Source organism: Monodelphis domestica, chromosome 4, assembly GCF_027887165.1.
Source record: "Monodelphis domestica isolate mMonDom1 chromosome 4, mMonDom1.pri, whole genome shotgun sequence".
Lineage (NCBI taxonomy): Eukaryota > Metazoa > Chordata > Mammalia > Didelphimorphia > Didelphidae > Monodelphis > Monodelphis domestica.
Window position 1 is genome coordinate 231,328,284 of NC_077230.1, and position 27,431 is coordinate 231,355,714.

General features: G+C 42.5%; 1 protein-coding gene and 1 long non-coding RNA gene across 6 annotated transcripts in view; one reads left to right on the top strand and one right to left on the bottom strand.

Annotated features, from left to right (window-relative positions):
• Positions 1 to 14,890, top strand: part of HYOU1 (hypoxia up-regulated 1) — a 35,480-nt gene extending 20,590 nt beyond the window's left edge. For all 5 annotated transcript variants that reach the window (XM_007494676.3, XM_016433804.2, XM_001380577.4 and 2 more), the window contains exons 17-26: positions 9,099 to 9,287; positions 9,399 to 9,571; positions 9,673 to 9,760; positions 9,867 to 9,989; positions 10,187 to 10,320; positions 10,580 to 10,664; positions 12,606 to 12,849; positions 12,990 to 13,055; positions 13,141 to 13,191; positions 13,313 to 14,890. In XM_007494676.3, coding sequence (XP_007494738.2) covers positions 9,099 to 9,287; positions 9,399 to 9,571; positions 9,673 to 9,760; positions 9,867 to 9,989; positions 10,187 to 10,320; positions 10,580 to 10,664; positions 12,606 to 12,849; positions 12,990 to 13,055; positions 13,141 to 13,191; positions 13,313 to 13,374 — 1,215 coding nt within the window. In that variant the 3' untranslated portion in view covers positions 13,375 to 14,890. The remainder of the gene's footprint in view (positions 1 to 9,098; positions 9,288 to 9,398; positions 9,572 to 9,672; positions 9,761 to 9,866; positions 9,990 to 10,186; positions 10,321 to 10,579; positions 10,665 to 12,605; positions 12,850 to 12,989; positions 13,056 to 13,140; positions 13,192 to 13,312) is intronic.
• Positions 862 to 9,100, bottom strand: LOC103100547 (uncharacterized). Its single transcript, XR_467854.2, has 3 exons — positions 8,559 to 9,100; positions 4,754 to 4,946; positions 862 to 2,509 (listed from the first exon to the last, which is right to left on the bottom strand). It is a non-coding gene; the product is annotated as an uncharacterized LOC103100547 (long non-coding RNA).
• Positions 14,891 to 27,431: the final 12,541 nt, after the last annotated feature.

Consider the following 27,431-nt stretch of genomic DNA (forward strand, 5'->3'; position numbering starts at 1 on the left):
CAAAATGGAGAAACAGTCTCAGGGGCCTCCACCTCCAGCTTCCTTCAGAGCCGACTCTCAAAGCACCACCTTTCCAACCAACCACCTCCGTCCTCAGACCCCTCTATCTTTAAGGAAAAACATCCAAGTTCCCTCCCCTCAGTTCTCACATCTACCAATCACTGTCCATGTCTTCCCTGTGCCAATGGTGGCTCTACCTTAACCCAGGACCGCCCAGAGGTCTGTGGCTTTGCACGTGTCTGTTGAAGGTCATATTCTCAAATAATTAAATCTTGATCCTTTGCTACAGCCCTTCCTAAATCCTGTTACCCTGAGTAGGGTAGAGATTGGAATAATTAAATTTTGTTCTATGCTGCAGCCCTTCCTAAATCCTGTTAGGACTGAGTAGGGTGGAGATTGTAATTTCCAAGACCTGGTTCTGTCATTCCAAGTATCTCTATTGTATCAATTCTAAAATCAATCATGACTCAAAGAAATTCCTGTTCTATGCTTAAGCATAGGTCAAAGCCCTTTCCATTGTTCAGCAAAAGGTTTCTGTCCTAAAGTAATCTTAAGAAGGGAGGAGGAGGAACCTCCCATGCCAATGGGGTTCACATTCCAATAGAGTTCCCACTATCAATAGGAAATTTTTCAAGTATGAAATTTCCCAATGGTGAAATTTCCAACATTTATAAGTCTAAGAAATTTTAAGGTTACATTGCTAAGCTGCCATCTTGACTCCGTCCCCCCTCTGCATTTTTTTTAACCATTGTATGATAAAATTTATTTTCCTCCATATTATTTTTTATTTTTTAAATTTAAAAAATGTTATTTTTAAATATTTTTCCATGTTTACATGATTCATTTTCTTTTCCTCCCCCTCTCAGAGCTGATAAGCAATTCCACTGGGTTGTAAAAATGTTATCACTTGATACCTATTTCCATATTATTCATTTTTGCTAGTGAGGGATTTTCAAAAGCCTAAACCCCAAATCACATACCCTATATATACATGCGATAAGTGATGTCATATGTTTTGTTTTTGTGTTTCTACTCCCATAGTTCTTTCTTTTGTAGGATTTAAGTTAATGTCTAATACTTCAAGTAATATTTTTAAATTTTATTATCTGACAAAATAGAACCACATGACTAAGTTTGCTTAGTTTGCTGAAAAAAGCCCATTCCACTAAAGCCACCACAGGAAGGAAAAAGAAGCTGAGAGACCGGAGTCCATCAAATTTATCTCCTGTCTACATCAGCACATGACAACAGGAAGAGAGTAGGGTGTTGGGAATCATAGTTTTGCTGGAGATCATAGTTTTTAGGGTAACAGATTCAAATTACACACTCTTAATGTGGATAACGTTCTTTCATATAAGTCCTTTAGGAGTATCCTGGCTTGTTGCATTGCTATTAGTAGCAAAGTCCATTACATTGGATTGTTTGCCCTCTGTTTCTAAGCAATCTGGGCAGTTCTCTTTTAAGATTTATTTTCGAGCCTCTCTTATTGGTCATGGGGTTCAGATAGTCCAATGATTCTTAAATTTTTTTCTCCTTAGTCTGTTTTCCAGGCCAGTCATTTTTGCTGGGATATGTTATATTTTTCTTCCATTTATTCAGCCTTTTGACTTTCTTTTAATATTTCTCATTATCATTATTGATATTCTTGGTTTCTATTTGGTCCATTTGAATTTTCAGGAAATTTGTTGCTTGGGTAAAGGTTTTATAATTCTTGGGCTAAACTTTTAGTTTCCTTTCTATTTTTTTTTTTACCAAAACTTTCATTTTTTTTTAAAGCCTTTACCTTCTGTCCTTAGTATAAATTCTAAGACAGAAGAATGGTAAGGGCTAGGCAATGGGGGCTAAGTGACTTGCCCTCAGAGTCAAGCAGCTAAGGCTTATCCAAGGTCAAATTTGAACCCGGGACCTCTAGCCGTAGTTTACTGAGCCACCTAAATATCCCCTTTCATTTCTTTTCCAATTGTTTTTTTTTTAACCTTTACCTTCCGTCTTAGAATCAATACTGTGTAGAAGAGCAGTAAGGGCTAGGCAGTGGGGGTTAAGTGACTTGCCTAGGGTCACACAGCTGGGAAGTGTCTGAGAACAGATTTGAACCCAGGATATCCGTCTCTAAGCCTGGTTTTTAAGCCACTGAACCACCCAGCTGCCCCCCTTTTCCAATTATTTCTATAAACTCATTCCATTTATAAAAAACATTTTAAACTTTTTTTTTCTTTTCCTGCACTCTTGCTTCATCTCTTTTAGAAATTCTAATTGAGGTTGCATCCAAGCTGCATTTTCTAATGAGGCTTTATTTGTGGGTGTTTAAGAGTCATTCTCTTCTTCTGCATTTGTGTCTTGAGTATCCCTGCCACTCTTAATAGCTCATAATAGTGGATCCTTTTCTTGTTTGCCCGTTCTTCCATCCTAATTCCTGAATTCAAACTTGATGTTAGGGCTGGGTCTGGATCGATCCTTTTGTTGCTTCCTTGGGATATTGAGTGTTGTATTATTCTAAAATCTCAAGCCTCTACAAAGATAAGATCAAAATGGATATGTGATTTAGACATAAAGTGTGATGTTATCAGTAAATTAGGGGAACATAGAATAGTTTACCTGTCAGAGATATAGAGAAGGGGAGAATTTATGACCAAACAAGATAGAGATGTAAAGTGTGAATACTCTTGATTATATAAAATTAAAAAGTTTTTCTACAAACAAAACTAATGAAACCAAAATTAGTAGGGGAACAAACTGGGGGGGGGGGAGATAAATTTCTCTATTAAAGGTCTCATTTCACAAATATATAAAAAGAACTAAATCAAATTTATAAGAATACAAGGCATTATGCTATCCACATCTAGAGAAAGAACTGTGGAGCAGAAACACAGAAGAAAAATTCATTTTCCATTGCCTTACTTTCTTTATGCTGAGAGGTTACTTTGGGGGTTCACAAAGAATTCATTAAATTTTATTTACATTAATTCATTTAGTAGCATTTGTCCTCTAACTGATTTAGTGATAAACTAAGGGACACACAAAGAATAGAAATAAGCCACATGAATAAAACATTTGAATCCTTTTAAGTTTATTAACAGGATCTTTTTTGTAGGGTCTCAGGTCATGTTGAGGTAAGACTAGACAAGATAGTCTTCACGTCTGTGTCTTGAGTTGGGTCTCTATCATATATCAAAGACATCAGAGGCTTTTGGTTCCAGATTGGCCAGTGAGGGGGTGGAAAAACGAAGGGTTAGTAAATCCTCTAGTTGAGGAGGGCGGTGTGTTGGATAGGAAGTGGCAGTCCCCCAGACGTGGCCTTTCCTTGAGGTTTCTGGGGATTGAAGAAGCCCATGTTCTCAGAGCAGCTGTTGTGGGTATTGATTGGCACCTGGATAGTAACACTAAAGATGGCTAATGGAATGGGAAGGTGTCAACACCAGAGAAAATTGCAGTTCATTCTCCCTTAAAGCTTTTCCTTTTGAGATGAAAAAAGTTCCCTCTCTGATGCACATTAGAGGTGTTTCTATTTTCTAGTTGTCAGGGGTTCTTGGGCAGTGATGGCCTGAAAGGGATGTTGAGAATAGAATTGGAAAGTTCATACTTGTTCTCTGCTTAAGGTGGGAGAGTGCTGTTATTTATAGGAACTGTAGTGCAAGGACACTTGGAAAAAGGATGAAAGATTATCAACAGCTCAGGGCTGTAAGACAAACTAATGAAATTGCAATAAATTGCATGACTAAGTGGAAAACATTCAAATTATTCAAAGGATATATTTTTTCCTTTGAATTATATTGACCAGTGTGAAGGGAATGCATTTGAAACTTGCTCTTTGACCAAACAACAGAGCCTTTGCTTTATGAAGCTTCCCACTTTAATTTTATTGATAATGATGACCAAAATGGAAGTGGACAGTTTCTAAGAATTTCTGTGGTTAATGAGAAAAGGTCTCAATTTACTAATATAATAATAGCAATCAATGTCAATTTGTTTATTAGGGAGAAAGGTTGCAATTTATGTACCTTATGAACAGAGGTATAGAATCACAGAGATAAAATATTCTAAAAAGCAGTGCAACAATTAAAGTTTTGTTAGTTCTGCTACACCCTCTGGTGATATTTATAACCTGGCAGGGTCTAATCTGACATTAAGATTTGCCAGGTTGGCTGGTGTAGGTGGGAGTTAGCTAATGAATTATTAAAATGGCAGACCATGGGTCTGACCTGGATGTGGAAGCCAGAGTGAGAATGAATGAATGAATGAATGAAAGAAAGAAAGAAAGAAAGAAAGAAAGAAAGAAAGAAAGAAAAACATTTAAACACTTGGCATGTACCAGACATTGTGCTAGAGATACAAATACAAAAATGAGTTTGCCATAAAAAAAAACTGTAATATTTATTCGGAAAGGAAATGGGGAATTGGAAAACAGGGATAATGGGAGGTTTGTATGGGGTTATGGAGGAGTTGAGGGGAGAGGTGCCCCCTGCAGAGAGGAAACAGCAGGGGTCCGATAAGGACTGTTTGTCCTGGAATGACTGAACTGAAGTTCAGCTCCCTCTATGTCCAGAAAAGATAGTCCACTTATCTGACTGCGAATTCAAATAATATAAAGTTTAATAACCAGTTGGGATTGGAGTTTTTCCTCAGCATCAGAATTGAGGCCAGGCCCAGAGGCTGGCGTAGGGATTCTCCCACTCCCGTCTACTCTATATCAGTCCTACTTAGTCTAATTCAGAATCTTAGCAGTAGATAGAAAGCAAACAAGAATAGTTCTAACCTTCAGAAGCCTGTGTCTTCGGGCTGAACCAAGAAGAGCATGCCACTCCAGACTGGGCTGAATAAGTTCCTCTCTCCTCCAACACCCCAGAAGAAGTGAGGTGAACAAGGTGTTTCAATCTGGGAAGTCATGGAGTTGATAAGGGGAGCCTTGTGGGAGTATTGCCCTTTCCAGAAGTAATGGTAGTATTGACCTGATTGGTATTCCCAAAAGGTGAGAGAGAGGTGTTAAGGAAAGAGACATGAATTCAAAGAAGGAAGAATCAAGGGAAGCAGAATCACATCATAGCATCACAGAGATAATAAAGACCTCAGGGCTCTTTTGACTCTAATCTGAACAATAATCTCCCTCCTAATGAGAGACCTTTGTTTAAAGACCTTTACTGTGATCTACCTCCCTAGAGAGCCAATTCCACTGTGTTGGGAAGTGTTAACTTATTCTAATCCTCTAATGGACCATGACCTCATTGATTCAGACATTCCTTTCATTCAATCCATCCTTGCCTGCCCTTTCTGGCCATCTTCGTCTTTTCATTAATTTGTCATCAGAGATCTATCCAGTATGTTTGGGATCTTTTTTCAAATTCTTTATTTCCTTATTAGTTATTATTTTAAGAGAATACTGATAGGACTTATGAGAAAGGATGATATCCACACTCAGATAAAGAATTGTGGGAGTAGAAACACAGAAGAAAAACAACTACTTGATCACATGGTCCGATGGGGATATGATTGGGTCTCTAAACAATCACCCTAGTGCAAATGTTAATAATATGGAAATAGATCTTGATCAGTGACATATGTAAAACCCAGTGGAATTGCTCATTGGCTATGGGAGGGGAGGTGGGAAGAGGGATGGGAAAGAACATGAATCATGTAACCATGGGGAAATGCTCTAAATTAAATGAACTGAAAAAAAAAGGAATACTCATAAAACCAAAACCTCCAAATAAAAGCACAAACTGAAGTGGAAAATCATATGCTTTGATCTGTGTTCTGACTCCAACAGTGCTTTCTCTGAAAGTGGAAAGCATTCTTTGTCATAAGTCTTTCAGAATTGTCCTGGATCATTTTATTGCTGAGAATAAGTCTTTTACAGTTGATCATCAAACAGTATTGCTGTTACTGTGTATAGTGTTCTCTTGGATCTGCTTATTTCATTCTGCATCAGTTCATGTAGGTCTTTCTAGCTCTTTCTGAAATCATTCTGTTCATCATTCCTTACAGCACAGTAGTATTACATCACCATCATATACTACAATTTGTTCAGCCATTTCCCAGTTGGTAGACATCCCTTCAATTTCTTGATTCTTTGCTACCACAAAAAGAGCAGCTTAAACATTTTTGTGCACGTGGGTCCTTTCCCCTTTTTGTTGATCTCTTTCAGAAACAGACCAAGTCCTTTCTCATTCTGCTGTTTTGTGGCCACACTTGTAGCACATGGGCAGTCTCTTGGTTGATCTCTGGCTCTTAGTGTGGGACAGGCCCATCTGATTCTCTCTTCTGGTCATGCATCTCTCTGATACAATCCTTTACTCCACTTCTCCTGTGCCACCCCTCATTTGTAAAGTAGAGTAACCTCCTTACTGCCATCACCACTGCCACATGCCAGCACTCCATCCTCCTCTGGGCGACCTCTACTTCCCATCTGCTGCTTTGTGGTTTCTACCCTTTGCTTCTAATTCTCCCCAGGCCTTGGAAATAGCCATTCTGTCTCCACTCTGACCTCTACCCAAAGCCTCGATTCCCCAGTCTAACATCTTCATTTCCTTTAACCTGTCCTCAGAATGTCTTCTCAGAAGGGTTTTGCCATGTTCTTTCTGGCTGTCCTCTGAGTGCTCCCAAGATGATCATTGTGGTTCTCAGAGCTAATCTCCTCTGTCTAGGTGTGGCTCTAGGGTGGCCCATTGTAGCAAGACTCTGAGCTTCCAGATGGTGCCCTTCTTAAAGTAGCCAAAGCTCACATCCCCAGTTTTGATTGCTATATCACAATTGACTTGTATTGGTTTGCATTGCACTAAAACCCCCAGATCCTTTCCTGGTAACCAGCTGTCTAGCCATCCCCTTGCAACTTAAACTTCAGAAATTGACTTTTTGGACTCTAGTATATATGTGTAGTTATTGCTGTTCAATTTAATCTTAGATTCAGCCCATCATTCTTAGCTTGTCCAGATCACCTTGGATCCTGACTCTGCCAGTTAAAACATATTAGTCATATCTCTCAGTTTTGTGTCATCTATTAATTTGACTAGCTTGCCACTTATGCCTTTGGGTTATGGATAAAAAGATCTTAGAATGCACTTATTTTTCAGCCTTACTTCTTGGAACTCCTGGTTCCTTTAAGACTCATATCTTCTTGTTTTTTTAATTAAAACCCTTACCTCCATCTGAAATAAGTTTTTATTGAAGTCTTCTGGTTTTTTACATCACTATAATTCTGCCCCCCAAAACAAAAAAAAGGAAAAAATCATCACAGTTGATGGATAATGTGCAACGTCCATGGGCCTCCCCTACCTTCACAAAGGGGTGGACTGTCCAATTATCATCTATCACAGTAGCCTTTTTTTTTCTCCAGCTACATTTTCAAAGGGCAAGTATAATCCAGCAGTAAACAGTATTGACTATTGATAATAAATCATTCTGCTCAAGCTGAATAGCTTGAAGAAAGCATCCCTACCTCTTTGACTGTCTTCTCCCGTAGACCTGGGTAGGCTGTTGGTGCTGAGTTCCTTGGTATTCCCTCTTTCTGATGAAACCTCACTGGCTTTATGAGTTGCTGAATTTCTAGATTTCATTCATTCAGTTTTTGAATAAGATACTAATTACTTAATAAATAATTACTATGTGATTTTGCCAGAATTCAAGGCATGCTCACTGACTTATTGTTTGCAGACTCAATTCCTTCCTTTCTTGAAGGATCTAGTCATTGTTTCCCCTGCTCTAGGGCTACAGCCCCTCCTTCTTTCAGTGACAGCTGATCCCAGCTGAGCAGTCACATCACCAGGTACTCTGAGCATCCTGATGGGGTTGATATGTCTAGGGCTATTGGCTTGAACCTTGAAGGACAGCAAAGTGTCCTCATTTGTGCTTTACTCAATTCTGGGTCTTATATCTTTATTAGTCACTTTATTCTTGTCCTTTCTAATCAAAAGAGTTGTTCTTGGCAGAGAAATACTTTGGGAGATCTGGAATCTTGTTAGCAGGGCAGACTACAGCCCATATACCTGCCCCTTCTTCTATGACTCTTGTGCATATTCTCCTGTAAATCATACGTGGGGAATCTTGAACAAGCTGGGGATGTTCCTTTAGGTCCTGATATAATGTAGGACCTAGGTCATGTTATCTATCAGGAATCCATTTTACTCTGACACACCCCAAACACTTTTTTATAAATCCTTATCTACTATCTTAGAATCAGTTCTAAGACAGAAGAGTGATATGGGCTAGGCAATTGAGATTAAGTGACTTGCCCAGGGTCACACAGCTAGTAAGTATTTGAGGCCTGACTTGAACCTAAGTCCTCTGTCCACTCACTGCTTCCTAGTAGCTCCCTTCCCCAATTATCTATCTCTCTCAGATACTTTTTGAGCTACTTCTCACACTTGATATTTGGCAACTTCTTTAATCCCATTGTGCCATTGCCCTTTGGATGGTGAACAGTTTTTATTCTTCATAGTTTTCCATGATGTAATGTTGTGTAGCATCAACAGAAAAAAATTGCCATTAAGAGGAATTTTGGAATTTTGGTTTTCCCAAGATGATAAGCAAATAGATTTTTATGAGCCCTTGTTTGACATCCTTCATACCTGGCCAGGAAGGAAACTGCCATTCTGATATTTTAATCCATCTTCTTTTATTTTTTTTTAATCTTATTTTATCGAAGTTTTCTTGAAAGATTCATATAGGAGTGAAATGCATATTTGAGGTGGGTGAGGAAACGGGAAACAGAGACAAGGTTATTCAAGTGGAATTTCCCACTTCAGGGTTCTGAAAGTGGTGTTCTGTGACACAACTAATGACAGAACCCTAACCCTGTCAAGGGTGGTTGGTGTGGTGGGTGTAGATAATGAAGATGGACCTACATCAGGGAGTAAATCAGTAGAGAGATCAAATCCTGAATTGAGGGGAAGAAGTGGAGAAAATGGCCATAATAAGCCTGGAGGTAAGTCCATCAAAGCTTCCTCCTTAGAGCCAGCATCAGTAACCCCAGGCATTCTTGAGGTTTGGTTGGCTCCTTTTGTATTTCTGAATCTCTCCTTCTGGTGTCCTGAGTCTGTTTGGGGCTAAGGACTAGTCCCAGCTGATAGTCTCTGTGATTATGTGATTTCTCTTCCCTCTTCTTTTAGGAAGAAGAGGAGACCCCAGCCGAGGGGAGCAAGGAGGAACCTGGAGAGCAGGCGGAGCCCAAAGAGGAAAGCAGCAAGGTTCCTAGTGAAGGGGATTCTCAGCCCCCGAGCCCTGAGCCGGTCGATGGCACAGCCCCTGAGGGAGAGGCTACATCAGAGAAGGGAGATGGGGAAAAGACTGAGGCCCAGGTGAGCTTAAGGGGAGAATTAAGGTCCCCCAGGGGTCTGGAGTCCAGGGTGGATCCATTCTGGCTGCTTGGGTATGAGCCAGGGTTTTTCATGTCACCTTCCAATTCCCAGGAAACCAGTGACCAAGGGGAACAAGGGCAGGAAGGCAGATCACAGGCTCCTGAGGAGGAAAAGAAGCCGAAGGTGGCCCGAAAACAGAAGATGGTGGAGGAAATTGAAGTTGAACTTTCTGTGCTTGACCTTCCTGACCTCCCAGAGGAGGAGCTGGCAAGATCTCTGCACAAGTGAGAGTCTGGGGGTGGGGGGTGGGGTGGGGTGTATGTTTGTGTATCTGACCCTAGGTCCTTCAAGAGCTGACACAGGCCTTTTCCATCCTCCCCCCCAGGCTTCAGGATCTGACACTTCGGGACTTAGAAAAGCAGGAAAGGGAGAAGGCAGCCAACAGTCTGGAGGCCTTTATCTTTGAAACCCAGGTCAGTAGTGTGGATGTGCAGAATGCCCCTTCTCTGCTGGCCCATCGGCCAGAATGGGTGGTCGACTCAGCTGGACCCTCAGCCCAAGTGTCTTCTGTGTCCCCAGGACAAGCTGTACCAGCCAGAGTATCAGGAGGTCTCCACAGAGGAGGAGCGAGAAGAGATCTCTGTGAAGCTTAGTGCAGCCTCTACCTGGCTAGAGGATGAAGGCTTCAGTGCCAGCACAAAGGTATGGGGCACTGGCATCAGAAGTGGCTGGTTTGGATCCCCTCCACCCCTGACTCCCCACCCCTAGCCCTCCCCATGAAACATGGGAGTGGTGGTTTGGAGGGACTGGTGCTCAGGATTGTAGAGGGCAGTTCTCAGAAGCATGGGGGCCGGGACTCCCAAGGTAATTCATTATTCCTCTCTGCCCCCATCCATCAGGAGCTGAAGGAGAAATTGGCCGAGCTGAAGAAGCTGTGCCGGGGTCTTTTTTTCCGTGTGGAAGAGCGGAAGAAGTGGCCTGATCGGCTGGCTGCCCTGGACAGCCTCCTCAACCATTCAAACATCTTCCTCAAGTAAGAGGCTCTAAGGGCTTTGTGTTCTGGCTCTAACCCATCCTCTCCTGCCTTCCTCCAACCCTGACCTTCCGGACCCCAGCATTCCTAAGGGGGTGAGAGATCCTCCCATCTTGTGCCATCATTTTGTAGGAGGAGAGAGAAGGGACCTGTGCGCAGGGCAGGATTCGAGAGGCTCTCCCTATTGTCAGTCTGGTGTTCTTTGTACTGTATTCCTGCTTCTCCCTCCTGGGCTGAAGAACTGCTATTTCCCTTCTAGGGGTGCCCGACTAATCCCAGAGATGGACCAGATTTTCACAGAGGTGGAACTGAGCACACTGGAAAAAGTCATCAATGAGACTTGGGTAATTAACCCAGGTGGATTCATCACTGACCATGGGCGAGGACTAGGGTAGCTGCTTCAAGAGAGATCAGGGACCAGCCATGGAGAATCAACTCAATGATTCAGAAGTTGACAGTCATTTTCTTTTCCATTTTATAGTAAAAGTTATGTGATTTGTCAAAGGTCACACAAACTAGTAAGATGCGGAGGAGGAGCTCAAACTTCATGTCCTATATTTTGTAGGGTTACAAAAGTTGGGGCTCTTTTAGAAGGAAGGGACCTTTTCAGTAGGAAGTGCTTTTTTTTACAGCTGAGGAGATGAATGCCCAGAGAAACCTTTGCCCACACACAGGTGGTAGTTGTAAAGTAGTAAAGAACAGAGCCTAAATTCAGACCCAGGTCCCCTGACTCCCAGTTCCTTGCTTTTCCAGAGTACTAGAGCTAGATGATAAGCGTGAAAGACTCCTAGTTGTATGACCCTGGGCAAGTCCTTAACCCCTATTGCCTAGTTAGCCCTTACCCATCTTCTGTTTTGGAACCAATACTTAGTATCAGTTGTAAGACAGAAGTTAAGGGTTTAAAAAGAAAAAAAAGATACCATGAGTTATTTTGCCATTAAGTCCAATGGAATTTATAGTCACTTAACTGTACCAGTCCTATCTTCCCACCCCATGTTTATGCAGTGGACCCTTCAGCTCCAAAGGTAGAAGTTTAAAAGTTATTATGAAATTTCATGTTGACATTTATCATAGTTGGGAGAAGCTTTTCTAGAAGAGTGGTTAAATGGATAGATAAACTACAAGGTCAAAGGAGGTGTTCTCTTCCTCCTTCTCTTCTTCCCTCTCCCTCCCCGTCTCTTCTTTCTCCCTCCCCCTTCTCTTCTCTCCCTCTTTCTCTCTGTCCCTCTGCCTCTGTCTTTCTCTCTTCCCCTCCTCCTAGATAGGGATGGGCCTGAGGACCAGCTATGGAGAATCAACTCAATGATTTGGAAGTGTAGAGGGGGAAAGTAGGAGGAGGAGATGAAAAGGTTAAGGGAAGCAGATGTTTGGAAGGTGGTTTTCTTTTTTCTTTTTGTTGGGGTTTGGGATAGCTGCAGAGGGGAAGAGAATCCACCAATCAGCAGGAACTTCTTTTTTTATTATTTTTTTAAACCCTTTCCATATTGGCTCCAAGGTAGAAGAGAGGTAAGGGCTAGGCAGTGGGGGTTAAGTGACTTGCCCAGGGTCACACAGCTAGGAAGTGTCTGAGGCCAGATTTGAACCGAGGACTTCCTGTCTCTAGGTCTGGCTCTCAATCCACTGAGCCATCCAGCTGCTCCCAGTAGGAACTTCTTAAAGATTTTTTCAGGGAGATGATACACTGAAAGTTCACTTTACTCCACTAAGCATGTCTTAAGTGTCTGCTCTGTGCTGGTTATTGAGCTAGACACTAGGGGTACAAATATAAAACCAGAAAGTTTCTATTCTCCAGGATGAAAAAAAAAAGTTATAAAAAAACTAACCAGTTAAAATGGAGAGAGAAAAGGCAGCATGGTTTAGTAGTGAGAGAGCTTATCTTATCTCAGAATCTAGAAGACCTTGTTTCCAGACTTGTCTTCCCACAAACCCTTACCTTCCATCTTAGAATCAATGCTGTGTACTGGTTCCAAGGCAGAAGAGTGGTAAGGGCTAGGCAATGAGGGTCAAGTGACTTGCCCAGGGTCACACAGCTGGAAAGTATCTGAGGCCAGATTTGAATCCAGGACTTCCCATCGCTAGGCCTGGCTCTTAATCCATAGAGCCACCCAGCTGCCCTCCATACTTGTCTTTGACACACGTTATTCTGTGACCTTTGCCCAGGGTTACTTAACCTGTCAGCTCCCTGGTAAGAGTGAAATCAGAGGCAGCCGCCCTGTCTGAGGTGAGTGGATAGGTAGGTTTGGCACCAGGCTGTGTGCTCACAGAGCCCTGTCCCCAATCCCCAGGCTTGGAAGAATGCCACCCTGGCAGAACAAGCCAAACTCTCTGCTACGGAAAAACCAATTCTGCTTTCAAAGGACATTGAGGCCAAGATGTTGGCTTTGGACCGGGAGGTTCAGTACCTGCTCAATAAGGCGAAGTTTGCCAAGCCCCGGCCTCGGCCCCGTGACCAGAACAAGAACCAGACTGATCCGGCACAAAATCGAAGTGCTGGTGGTGCCCAAGAGGAGGAAGTCATTCCACCACTGGGTGAGAGAAGCCTGGCTCTGTGTGCGTGCGTGTGTGTGTTTTGGGACTGTTTGGGGAGGAGTCTCCTTCCTAGCTGTGTGACCCTGTTTAATTACCTAGCCCTTCCCACTTATTTCTTGCTCTTCCCTGTTACCCCCAAGAGGATGATTCGGAGCCCATTCTGGAGCCACCTGCTGCTGGGGAGAAGGCCAAGATTCCTGACTTAGGTGAGCTTGGTCTGGGGAACTGGGTTTAGAGCTTGGCTTCTCTCCCCTCTGAACTGGTGTCTGATCCTGGCTCTCCCCACTGTAGGCCTTGATCTAGGAGATGCTGAACATTTGGAGCTGAGTGGTCCAGGGTCAGGTGAGCCTTGAGCTAAGGATGTCTCAGGGGGCGGAGGGGTGGGAGCATCAGCCAGGCACATGTCTGTGCGTAGAGGAGATGCCCTGGTGCCTTGCCTCACATTCCTTCCTTCCTTCCACAGATTCAGAGCAGGAGCAGCGGCCACCAAGGCCACGGGAAACCCGGTCAAATGACGAACTCTAGCTGCCCCCTCCCTAGTCATCCCCTTCCTCCCAAACACCTCTATTTATTATCCTTTGGGGGGAAGGGGGTGGGTCTCTCCCCCCCAGGGGTCCCTGAGGAGGAGAATGAAGGAGCAGCCCCTCAGTTCCCTTTTTTCTTCTGAGGGGGTGGCTATGAGGGGTTAAATTGGCACTGTGACCTCTTTCCCAGGCCCTGGCAACACAACACCTTGAATGTTTCAAAATCATCCAACGTTTTCTTGATCTGGGACTAGTAGGGACTAGCAGGCAAATAGGCCACTGAGATGGGCAGGGTTCGAGGATACATCAGGAAAGAGAGGGACTCCTATGTGTACCCTTGGAAATCAAGGTCTGCCCAAGAAGGGGTGAGGAGAGACAGGGTGTCTGATCTTCCCCTCGGGATCACCCACCTTCCCTGTTTGCCACTCTCCAAATCTCCATGGCCACTAAACAAAATGCTGTCCCGTGTGCACTTATTTGGGGGGAGGCGAGGGAGATTAAAGGAGCCAGTGTCCTCTTGGTCACTGAGTTGGATGTCTGGCTACCTACCTCGCCAGCCCCTCTTCTCTCCTTCAGCCACCTCTTCCCTCCCACCCCCACGTACTTTTCCCTAAAAGAACCAACCCTGTTGCATTTGCTCCTGGGAGGTCACTCAGTTTAAACCAGGGCTCTGTTCTCTCACCCATGGCCTCACTTCTTATTGGAGTTAGGAGGGGGAGCCTGGATGGACTCATCTGCGCCTAGAACATCCCCTGTAGTGGAGGCAGGGAGGCAGGATGAGGGGGTTAGAAATCCAGAAGTTCTGATAGGGATGGGGGACAAGTTTGGGCTGTGAGTGGGGAGCTAAGGAAGCTAACTGGGGGGGTCGGTGTGGGGTGACAGCTCCCAGCAGGTACCGTCCACATCTCTTTTGCTCTGTCCCTCGTATGCCTCAGATGACCCAGTCACCTCTTCTGCCGCTGTCTCCCAGGCACAGCCTACCCCTGGGCAGAACAAAATGTGCTTTCTACTGTGAGCCCTAGCTCCCTAGGTGGTGGGGGGAGAGGGGAAGGAGATCAGGGCAGGAATGCCAAATGCCTTTTGGTTCCTCCAGAATGCCCAAGGAGCCAGGAGGAGGAAGTGATGGGGTGGTGGGTAATAAGTTGGTTCCTTGAGGAGAGAAGGGGTGAAGGTTTTTCATTTCTGTTGTAGATCCAGGAATGGGAGCTCTTCCCTATGGGGAAGCTTTCCCTGCTGGAGCCTAGCTCCAGGGTTCTACATCATGGTCTGGGGATCATTACTCCACCTGGAGGGGAGCTATGTTGTGTCTGTGTCTTCATTTTTTTTCTTTTCCTTTTTCTTTTTTGCCACATTGGCAGAAACAGGGACCTCTAATGGTCTTGCCTCCCCTCCCCTCCTGTGCATTTGGGTTCTTTGACTATAGGAGTTGAGGCTGGTTGGACAGTTTTGAGTCAAATTGTACTTTGAGACGTTGTTAATTGAGAAATGGTTTCAATAAAATATTCGCTTTTCTACAACCTGTCTCTAGGTGTTCATTTTCTTTCTTTATACCTACCCTCTAGGCCCTAAAAAATAGGTAAGGTAAGACAGCCCTGTAGAAGGAAGGATGGGAATCCAGCAAGAGCCATAGGCATTTATGGCTGGGAGATTGGGGAATTATTTGCTGGACTCTCCCATTCCCTCCAACAATGGATCTATAATAATGTTACAGAACCCATCTGTTATAGGAAAATGACAAATGTTGGAGAGCTTCAAGAAATGGTATCCTAGACAGTTAAAGTTTGGAAGGAATGGATTTAGGGAATTATGTTTTGGATATATTTTGTTTGAGATGCCTTATAGGACATTTGGTTCTAGATTATTCCAAGAGCATTTATAGATGAAACCAAGAGTACAACAAATAGAAACACAAAAACTGGAAGAGACCCATCAGCATTTCCATTACAATCTAAAATTTTTGTTGACATTGGAATCACCACTTTTGAATCAACCTGATGTGGAAGTAGGTGTGATTTTTAAGAAGATCAAATGTTTTTGAGTTTTTAAAACCCTTATCTTTTAGAATCAATACTAAGTGTTGGTTCCAGGTAACAAGAGTGGCAAGAGCTAGGTAATGGGGTTTAAGTGACTTGCCCAGGGTCACACAGCTAGGAAGTGTCTGAATCCAATACCTCCAGTTTCCAGGCCTGGCTCTTTGTTTACTGAGCCACCTACCTGCCCCCTCAAATGATGACAACTCTTGTTTTTTGGATTCACTTTATGTACAGTAAATTTGTTTCTAACCCCCCCCTTGCTTTTATGCATTACTGTAAATATTTTGTTTCTTACAAGCAACAAGTTACAGGGTTTTACTTATCCAATTTGTTACTCTTTCATTTTATTGGCTTATTTAATCCATTCACCTTTAAAGTTATGAGTTGATAAAGTGGATGAAATTTATTATATAGATACAAAGAAAAATAAGATAAACACGAGATTTGTGATTTTTTTGTTTATATACAATCTTTTTGTACATGAAAAACCGGTTTTATTTGGTTTTGTAAAATTTGGAATAAAAAATAGTTATAAGAGGTTTATATTTTCCTCTATCTCTTAAATTGTTTTCTTTTTAGTTATTTTTTCCCTCTTTTCCTTTCCTCATGCTTTAATGTGGCATTATGTTCTTTCAGTTACTTTACTTAAATCTTTTTTTTTTTATATTTTTGTTCCCACTGTCTCTATTCCCTCACTCATCCCTCTTCATTTGTTACTCTCTTGCCTTTAGGCTTTTGTTTATTAGCTCTTCTCCACTTTTATCTGATTATAGATTTCTATCCCCTGCGGAAAATTAATATTGAATTATAATAATTTTTCTATAAAGCTTTTCTGAAACCTCAGATTTTGAAGGTTGGCCAGGTTCCAAGCTAAAGTAATTTGCTTCCAGGCATCAAGGCATATCACTGGACTGGATTTTGTTCGAGGCAAAATAGAGACATGCTTCTTATTTGTAAATAAGGACTCTCTTAGGTAAGAGAAGCTGACAAGCTCTAGCCACCATGTTGGACTACTCAGCCACTTGTTGAGAAGGAAAGGATGTGTTGGTGTCCTTCCTAATATGAACAAAGATCTGCCCCTTCCTGTGATAAAGTAATGAATGAGGAGTTAAGGCCTCTAAATCTACCTTCTCAGTGGCTATTTACCAATCAGAGGTCTTGGATGTTCAAGGATAGGAGTAAGTGGTGCATTCACAAGGAGTATATATGTTGGCCTCTCAAGAGGAATTTGCTCTTACCCCACTCTTGCCTTCTTTCACCTTGCTGGATTGTGCAGAGTCAACTGACCAGGTCAGGATGTCTTCACTGATTTATTAGTAAATAATTGGGTTTGGCATATAATTCAAAGGAAATAAGAAGCATGTGTGGGTTTGGGGGATCCTTCTGGAATACCAGAGTCCTTAGTGACAGGTCCCATGTCCCTTCCCCCCCTTTGTCAATGTGGGAGAGGTCTTCTGGAATGGGAACATGATGGGGGAAGGAAATCCGCAAGATCCTTTCAGTTCAGAACTAAGGTAAAGAACAATATGAGTAATTAAAACTATCACAAAGCTGATGCTCTGTATAAGAACAGATGCATATAGGTGGTTGATGGTAAAGAATGAGTAACTGATCAACAATACAGATTCTGCAATTCATGTTTGATTTGCTGAAGCTACAGATTTTGCAGTTGATGTTTAACTAGGGCTAACTGGTAAGAAATACAAGATGTCAGAGCACACGGGCTCTGTTTCAGTTAGTGCTTCTCACTGCCCATTGCAATCTCCATCCCTCCCACTTCCAAAGGAAGTCTCTTTTCTTTCTGAGACCAGAGATCACCTTCCCCTCAGTGCTTCCTTTGATTTGACTCCTTTGCATCAGTCACTCTTCTCTTTTCCCTTCCTTTACTCTTCCCCCATCATATATCCTCCCATGTTGTAATGTAGTTCCACAAAATAAGCATTCATCTATAGGTCTGGTGCCTCCAGATCCTGTCTATAATAGCACCCATCCATGTTTCCCTCTTCCAGATATCTGCCTTCACCCCTGTCTTGTAGGGTACATTTAGAAAGAAATCTTTGTGTTATCACTATTGCTATTTGCATTTATTCACTCCTGTATTTCTGTTGTCTGGTGTGTTTGAGGTGCAAATAATCTTATTGTTGTTTTGTTTTATTTTTATTTAAGTTTCAAACTCTTCTTTATTATTCAATGTCCACCTTTTTTTTTCCCTGTAGGGTTGTGCTCAGACTTGCAGGGTAGGTCACCAGAGGTCCATTGTGGTCTAGAACACATTTCATTCTCTCCTCCCTTTTCTAGAGGGTTCAGAATAGTCTCACATTATTAGAATGTCCTTACCTTTGCATTTGAAGGTCTTTCTCTTGATGTCTTGCAGAACTTGTTTATGAATTGAGTTATTAGATTTAACCACTATGTGTCTTCAACTTGGCAGGGTTGTTATTGTTTTTCTGGAGGAGATCCTGTGAATTCTTACAATTGGGGTTTTATTTTGTGGGTTTAAAATTTCTGGGGAATTCTCTTCTATTTTCTTTATTGTGCTGTTAAAAGATTTTTGTCCTGTCATTTTCTTCTGGGAAACCTATGACCCTTAGCTTGTCTTTATGCATTGTCTTCAAGATCCATGTGATTTGATTGCATAATAAACATTTTCTTTTTATATTCTTGGGGGTGTTTTTTTTGTTGTTTTTGCTTCTCTTCTTCTAGATTGTCTTTCACTTCTGTGTTTTTGCATTCCCAGGCCATTGTCCTGTCTTGATTCTTTGATGAGGCTTGCCATTCTGCTCATTATTTTAGTGAAGGACATAAATTCTGCTCTCATAATTCTCATTCTCTTTTGAACCACTTAGGAACAGTGTGCCTGAGTTCTGTGTTCTTCTCAAATTCCAAAGGATCCCCTGTCTTGGCAGGTGTTGGAACATTTCCTTGTGTTTCGTAGCATTTATTCATAGATGCCTGATCTCAGTTATGAGGTCTGGATGCTATATTTTCTTCTGTTCCTGTTTTTTCTGTTGATGTATCTGTTTATAGTCAAGGTCTTTGAGATTTCTTCCTCCTGTAATCTTTGGTACTTTCAATTTCGCTCCCTTTTTATTTTCCTTCTCACTTGCTTCCTAATTCCCTCCTGTCTGATTGTGGGTTTCTTGGGGGATAGATCCTAAAAGCATCTCCACCTCCTCCCACATTGGTTCATCAGCATAGGGCTGGGCCCCAACTGACTTTTTGGCAGTCAAAATTGGCCCCAGCTGGATGCTCTGCTCATTCCTTCAGACCTGGTGGAGTTCTGTGCAGCGCCCCCTCGAGCCCAGCGTCTGGTGCTGGCGATCTGTCCACGCCCCCTCTTCCTTAGTAGCAGCTGTAGTGCTTCTGGGCTGGAGATCCCAGCAGGTTTTTGCTCCGGAAGGACATCGTGGATCAGGGTCTCTGGCCCTGGAAAGAGGAGGGGGCCTTGCAGGGTAGGGAGGGGGTTTGACAGGAGCCTGCAAGGTGGGGGAGGCTTTCGAGGCAGCTCAGGGTCAGTGAGCATCAATTCTTGGTTGGCTGGCTGTTTTGTGTAGGCACATAATTTGTGTTTGGAGGAAGTCTGAGAAGTCCCGGAGATTGGAGAACCTGCCTAATCAATCATCATCTGCTCACATGCCAGAAGCACGGGCCTATAATTATATCCGTCTATCATAATCAGATTTTTTGAAGTTGCTTTTTTCTAAGGGTCGGGATAAGAGCCATTTGCCCGGCTTGGCTCAGACTTGGAGGGCAGCGCTTTCTCTTCCCACCCCCTACCACAAGCTTATCATACAAAAGAAATCATTATCAAGGAGGTCCTATAGATGAGTTCAGGCAATCCATCTACAAGATGGAGAGCCCCAGAACCCAGGAATGAGATGAAATCTCTGCTCAAGTGGGGAAGGAATGACTGCACCTTTCCTAGCAGTCTTTGGGGGGCGTCCCAATGCTGGGAATCAAGGGGCATATGGGGATGCTAGCTTTTCCCAGAATGCCTCTGGGGCTCCAGGAGGCTTCCCTTCCCCATTCAGAGTGCTCTCCTCCTCTTCTCAGCTCCCTTTCTCCCTTCCCTTCTTTTCTCTCCTGGGGTTTTCTCAGCCAATTAGGATTCCCTGCACAAACACAGAAGACCACTGAGCCCTCTGAGATTAGGACTCTGCCTGTATTTACTTGTCTGTCGACACAGATCTCCCCAGGACAATACAAGTTCCTCAAGTTCAGAGAGTTCTTTTTTTTTAATCTCTTATCACACATTGATGAGATGAAAAATTCTCTAAAGCATCTGTTAAATTACAAAGTATCTGTCCCTAGGGAGAAAGCTGGGAGGCTCAGTGGATGGAGAGCCAGGCCAAGAGATGGGAGGTCCTGGGTTCAAATTTGACCTCAGATTCTTCCTAGCTGTGTGACCCTGGACAAGTCATTTAACCCCTATTGCCTAGCCCTTACCACTCTTCTACATTGAAACAAAAACATAGTATTGATTCCAACGCAGGAAGGTAAGGGTTTAAAAAAAAAGTATCTGTCCCTGTGTTACTCTCTTCATTCCCTCCTTCATACTCTATCCAGGTTGCTGTAGATGCTTCGCTTATTAGTTAATGTTTGTTAATTGGTTTGTTGATTGACTTACACACAAAAGGAGTGACAAATGCAATATTATTTAAGAAAAATCTAAGGGGGAACTGGGTGGCTCCCTGGATAGAGAGTCAGACCTGGAGAAGAAAGGTCCTGGGTTCAAATGTGGCCTCAGACACTGCTTAGCTATGTGACCCTGGGTAATTCACTTAACTCCAATTGCATAGCTCTTACTACTCTTCTGCCTTGGAACTGATACTTAGTCTAGATTCCAAGAAAAAAGGCATGGGTTTCAAAAGAAAAGTATCTGTCATTGTGTCTCTCCCTTCATGGTATATCCTATGTTGCCATCTACCTTGCCTAATCTGAGTCTTGACTGTGTTCTTGAAACTTATTTTTAAACCTAGACCTTCTATCTCAGAATCAATCCTGTGTATTGGTTCTAAGGCAGAAGAGTGGTAAGGGCTAGGCAATGGGGGTCAAGTGACTTGCCCAGGGTCACACAACTGGGAAGTGTCTGAGGTGTAATAATTAAAATAATATTTCTAACCAGACAGATATATTTTTTATAAAGTTTATTGGAAGGGTAGACAATGTTCCTATAAGTAACCTGACCACGTGGTGCTAGCCTGCCAGTGTCTTCCTCATTCCTCCCTCACCTGCCTGCCCTGTCTCCTCTTGGTTCTCCCTTTCAATTCTCTGGTGGTTCTCTTGTGGTTCCCTCCTAAGAAGCCCCCAACCTTGACTACCAAACATACAGAGATGCAACCCTGGTGCAGCTGTGGTATGTCAGGAGTCTTTGATAGGTAAAGCTCCCAAGGAGGGGGGAGGGGATAAACTTCCTTGTCACATTTGAACCCAGGACCTCCATCTCTAGGCCTGGCTCTCAATCCACTGAGCTAACTAGCTGCACCCTTGAACCTTTTCTTGCCAAACAGATCTACTCTCTCTCTAATATACCTCATTTCCCACCTCATTGCTTTTGCTTATCACCACTCCTCATACCCCAATCTCTGGTTTGCCTGAAATTTCTTCCAATTTTTCCTCTTTTATCAAATCCAACCCATACTTCCAGACTCAGTCCAGGTCCCATTTCCTCTTTTCCATGTTGATGTTAACTGTAGAAGTCCACACCTGTCTAGGGGCAAGGGAAACAGTATGTACAGATTGTCTTAGAAGAGAGCATGCTCAGTCTTGAGCATGGCTGGGAAAGCCTCTGACCCTTGACCCCAGCTTCCCCCAGGTTAGGCGGGAAAACAGGTTTCTTTGTGTTCACCTGGTTAAGAGAAAGCACACCTTTACCTTGTCGATAACCAATGATAATCATCCCTATGTGTTGTGTATATTTGCATATCAAAGAGATTAAATACAGCCACAGCAGGCTCTACCTCTCTCTCCCTCACTTGGATCTCAGCTCGCACTGATGTCTGTCCTTGCTGGAGCTTGGCCAAGCTCCATCTTTAATCCTTCTCTATCTCTCTCACCTGGGACCTGGCCTTTGGCCAGGCACTTTCTTTTCTCTATCATCTCTCCGACCTGTGTGGTATTAAGTTTGGATCACTGGACGGGTACAAGCCTTCTGAATAGTCCACTGATCGGAGTTTTGCTATGGCTCATTGATAATTAATAAGGCCTGCATTTCTGACTCATTCCTGCCACCTCATATCTATAATTTGGCTCCGCCATCCCCCTCGTGGTATCCAATACTTCTATCCTTCCTCTATCTTCCTACCTTAAAGCTTCTCTCCCCTCGGGAAGCTTTACTAACCCACAAAGATCTTTCTTTCCTGAATGCCTATCCCTTGTAAGTATTTATCATTTTCTTTTTTTTTTTTAAACCTTTACCTTCGGTCTTAGAATCAATCCTGTGTATTGGTTCCAAGGCAGAAGAGTGGTGGTAAGGGCTAGGCAATGGGTGTTAAGTGACTTGCCCAGGGTCACCCAGCTGGGAAGTGTCTGAGACCAGATTGTCTCTAGGCCTGGCTCTCAATCCACTGAGCCACCCAGCTGCCCCCACCCCATCATCTTCTTTTAAAGGAGAATGTAGCCTAAAGGATACTAAACTTGCCATCAAAACCTAAATCTGAATTCCAATTCCACAAGGTACCTGCTGTACGATCATAGGATATTCACTGACTTTCTAATCCTCAGTTTCCGTATCTGTAAAATGGTGAGGATGCTGCTCACCCTCCTTATCTTACAAGGTGGTTGCGAGGAACATGCTTTGTCATTTGAGTACTGTATGAATGTGAGTAACTTCTACACGTGGATTCTCTAAGGAAACCGCCAGGGTCAGCAAGAACTGTACAAGGGGTGGCAGAGAACTCCCCAAAGGGGGTGACCATCCAAAGGACGGGCTCAAGACAGCCCAGCCTCCCTTAGTGGGTCCTGGGGACCTTGGAAGAGAGGGAGGGAGGGTGCTTTTAGGACTCTGCCTGGGAACACAGGAGGGGGGACACCTTTGGGGAATGGGTGCCCAGAGTGCTTTTTGCTCAATGTTTCCATTTCTGACCCAAATATGTACATATTTAATGGATTCCATGTGGCTTCCCCAGATCTCGGTTGTCATGGTAACAAGGAGGCCCGCTCGACCTGGGTTGGACTCTAGAGGTTAGCAGTTTCTTTCCGGGATGGCATTCACAATATGTGAAATCATCTCATAACAATGACCAGAGAAGTCCCCCACAGATATGAATTCAGGTCTGGAAGGGACTGGATTTGGATTCAGATCCTGCCGGTGACCCTTTCTAGTTGTGCGATGATCAATTAGTAATTATTGTTCAGTCGTGTCCAACCCTTTGTGACCTGGACTGGAGCTCGCCAAGGGGTTTCATGGGCGAGGAGGATGTGGGGTTGCCATTTCCTTCTCCAGTGGGTCCTTCTGTCAGGCAATCAGAAGCTAAGTGATATCAACCTGGAAAGACACAGCCCATAAAGCAGTTTCCAAGAGCACGTCTTTAAGCAGGACAAGAGAGACAGAGTTCCTACAGAGCCAAGCTCTGGGACGTCCCCATGGAAAATGCGTCCTGAATGGGGAGGGCCACCCTGGGCATTTCCATCTAGCTAAAGACTTGAGGACTTTATATACCTTTTAGGGAAAACAGGAAAGGAAGGATGACTAATTGGCTTACCCAGGGGCCAGGGAAGGAGGATGCCAGCCAAGACTGGACTACCTGGGAGAGGCCTAGATACAATGGCAGAAATTTCTAAGACAAAAAGGTACTTAAGATTTGATTGTATCTACTACTATCTAGACTGAGATCATGGTGTATTTGATGGCTTATTGTTCAATCTAAAACAAGGGTCAGCCAGGGAGTTCCTTGAAAACAAGTTCCTAAGGAAAAAAGGTAAATTTGGGGGTTCCATAAAACAAGGTTGTCAGTGACTTACCAAAGGCGTGTCTATGGCTGTGTGATTTGGGGACTGGGCTTTTTAAAAATCGTTCTAGAGCAAAAATGAATGAATAATATGGAAATGGTATCAAGTGACAACATTTGTACATCCCAGTGGAATTGCTTGTCAGAAAGGAAGAGGGGAAGGAAAGAACATGAATCACATAACTGTGGGAAAATATTCTTTTTTTAAATTTAATTTTATTGATTAAGAAAATTTTTCCATGGTTACAGGATTCATGTTCTTTCCCTCCCCTCCCCCCAACCTCCTCCCATAGCTAAGGCACAATTCCACTGGGTGTTACATGTGTCAGTGATCAGAACCTGTTTCCATATTATTGATATTTGCACTAGGGTGATCATCTAGAGTCTATATCCCAATCACATCCCCATTGACCCATGTGATCAAGCAGTTGTTTTTCTGTTTCTGCTCCCACAGTTTTCCCTCTGAATGTGGTCAGTGTTCTTTCTCATAGATCCTTCCAAGTTGTATAGGATCACTGCATTGCCACTGATGGAGAAGTCCATTATGTTCTATTATACCACAGTGTATTAGTCTCTGTGTACAATGTTTTCCTGGTTCTGCTCTTTTCACTCTGCATCACTTCCTGGAGGTTGTTCCAGTTCACATGGAATTCCTCCACTTTATTATTCCTTTGAGCACAATAGTATTCCATCACCGACAGATACCACAATTTGTTCAGCCATTCCCCAATTGATGGGCATCCCCTCATTTTCCAATTTTTTGCCACCACAAAGAGCGCAGCTATGAATATTTTTGTACATGTCTGGAAAAACATTCTAAAAAAAGAAATAAAAAATTTAAAAATATAAAAAAACAAACAACAACAACAAAGGTCCCATAGCTAGGAAGTGTCTGAGGCTGGACTTGAACTCAGGTCTTCCTGATTTCAGGTCCAGTGCTCTTAACCACTAAGCTACAGCTGCCTCATGACCATGAGTACTTCACCTTGGTTACCTCCTCTGTAATATGATGATAATATGATACTACTGACTGTATATTACAGGGTTCCTGTAAATCTAAAATGAGCTAATGGATATAAAGTTCTTTTCAAACTTCAAAGTGCTCTATAAATGCTAACTATCATTGTTATTATTATTAGTGATAGCTAACACCAGAGTGAAGACAGTCAGGTGACTTAGTAGATGGTACATTGGTTCTGGAATCAGGAAGTCTCATCTTCCTGAGTTCAAATCTGGCCTCACACATTTACTAGCTGTGTGACTCTGGTCAAGTCACTTAACCCTGTTGGCCTCATCTGGAAAATGAACTGGAGAAGGAAATGGCAAACTACTCCAATGTCTTTGCTAAATCCCAAATGGGGTCATGAAGAACTGAACACAAATGAAATGACTGAACAAAGATACCTGAGTGACATAGTTGTCCCTTCATTTCATACATGAGGAATTGCTACTCATTTGGCAATTACTTTTTCTTAAATTTTGTTATTATTTTTTAAAAAGCAATTCTTTTTTTGTGTGAAAATTAAATTATTTTATTTTCAAATAAAGAGCTGCTTTCTCTCTTTCCAACCTCCTCTCCTCTCATTAAGGAGGGAAGAAAACAAAACCACAGTTACTAATAGGTTACTAATGTGTATAGTTAAGCAAAACAAATTCCCACATTTTTGGCAAGTACTGTTGAGTGACCTTGCCATCTTTTATCTGTTGTCTTAAATTTCCATTGAAATTTTATTGCAACAAAGGAGTTTCTTCAGTTTTCCAGTCAAGATGAGTAGGAAATTCAAGCTCCTTGAAAGTACGCCTTGAAAAACACCCCAAAGAAGGACAGTTATGTGGCTCAGTAAATAGCCAGGATAAGAGATGGGTTCAAAAGTGGCTTCAGAGGGCAGTGCAAGGCCTTGGCTGAAGAGTGCAGAGTTTGGGCAAAAACAAGGCTGGACATAGCAGGGACAGCGGGGGCTGGAAAGATAGCCTCAGGGAAAAACACTTTAACTCTCCTATACAAAGAACAAGCATATTACCTACCCTCACTGAAGCTTCTGACAGAAGGGAAGATACTACCAAAGCAAAGCCCTGCCAGACAGAAGCTAAGAAAGCAATCATCATGCAGGAACCCCAATCCACTAGTGGCAAAAGAAATAAGCAGGGAAAAAACTCCCAACAACTTTTGACCCTGGATAATTTCTGTTGTGAAAAAGAGCAAAATACAGAAGCAATAGCAGAGAGTGACAAATTAGAAAACACATCCAAACTTCCCCCCCAAAATGGAAATTGGACATAAGTTCTTGAAGAACTCAAAAAGGAGTTCAAGAACCAAGTTAAAAAAAAAAACAGAAGAAAAATGGGAAAAAGAAATGAAAGTAATACAAAAAGAAAACAACAGCTTAAAAGACAAAATTGCCTATATGGAAAAAGAGGCACAGAAATCAAGAAAAGAAATAATAAATTGGAGACCAGAATTGACCTGTTGGAAGCCTTTATAAAAAGCAGGATAGACCAAACTGAAAAGGGAAACCAAAAGATCATAGCTGAAAATCAGTCTTTAAAGACTACAATTGGGCAAGTAGAAACTAATGATCTCATGAGACAGAAGAATTAATAAAGCAAAATCAAATGTGGCCTTAGAAACTGTCTGATTCAAAGAACCCAGTGACCTAGAATTTATTTAAATGTAAATTAATCAAAGAGCTCAGTCAATCCACAAAACAAAAGAGCACAAGAAATGTCAGTTTACAAGTTCCTCCACCAAAAGAGTTAGGTGACAAAGATGATCAAAAACACAGCTGCTTTTGTTAAACCTTCTTCCTCCAGGAAGGGACTGGGATCTTTATCAGATATCCTGCCTCTCAGGGTTTCTATTCTATTTAGTCAGATAACAGAGTTAAATTTTTGTGATCTCCAGGAACTTTTCAGTCGGCCTGCCCCTTTTCACCATATGAAGTCCAAAGCTAGGTGCCATCCCTCAAAGGTTAAGGGAAGTTCAACTCCATAACCAGATAATTTCAACCCCAAGCCAATTCCTCTTAGAGAAGGATTCAGTTTAAATCAATCACATGAATTATTAATAATATAAACCTAAGACTGACCCAAGAACTCCTTGCTTATTGAAATCAGCTTTTGAATACTTATTTATTATTCCCATGTCTGAACTCCTTCTGTGGCCATTCCCATTCCTGGTGCATTTTCCCAGAGACATCGTTTCCAGAGTCCCAGAGCCTGGCTCTGTGCCGTGTGTATTCATGGCTCTGTGTATGAATTCTGTTTCCTGTCTCCCTTGTCCTGATTAAAGAAAGACTGTAACTGCCTTGGTGGTTCAGTGTTTTTCCAGGTTGACAGGAGGGTTAGTCATTGAACACTTCAATGCAGTAGGAGGGGTGACCATTGATTGGCCTCTGTACCTCTAGAAGAGGTGAGAAAAGGGGGCTCAGACACAAAAACACAGAAGAAAGAGAGGGAAAGACATCAACAGAAGAAAAAGCTTTTTAAAAAATCCCCAAGAAATAAAAAAAGCACTCAAAATAGAAAATGAGTAAAGGCACCTCTGCAATTAAAAAATATTTTGAAAAAGCTAAAATCCCAGAAGCAAGTCACCAGAAAGGAGAAAAAGAAAGGATATATAACAAGTGAAGATATCTTCAAAGGGACCAATGACACACTAAAAAAGTTAAACAAGAATTAACAATGCTAATTACAAGACCAATTAAAAAAAGAGTTTGAAGAAAGTTAAAAAGAAAGGGAGGAGCTTAAGATAGAATGAAAGGCTGCTAATGAAGTCTGGGAGAGAATGAAGAAAAGTGCCACTATGGAGAGTCAGGTAGAAAAGCCTCCCCAAACTCTTTATTTCTGAGCTATTATTTAGAGAGCTTTAAAGTTTACAAAGTACCTTACATATATGATCTCATTTGATTCTCCTATTATGCCTTGTTATTTAGGGCAGCTACATGGTACAATGGATAGGATGGTGGGCCTGGAGTTAAGAAGGTCTGAGGTCAAATCTGGCCTCAGACACAGTGAGCTATGTGATCCTGGGCAAGTCACTTCACCCTATTGGCCTCAGTTTCTTCATATGTAAAAAT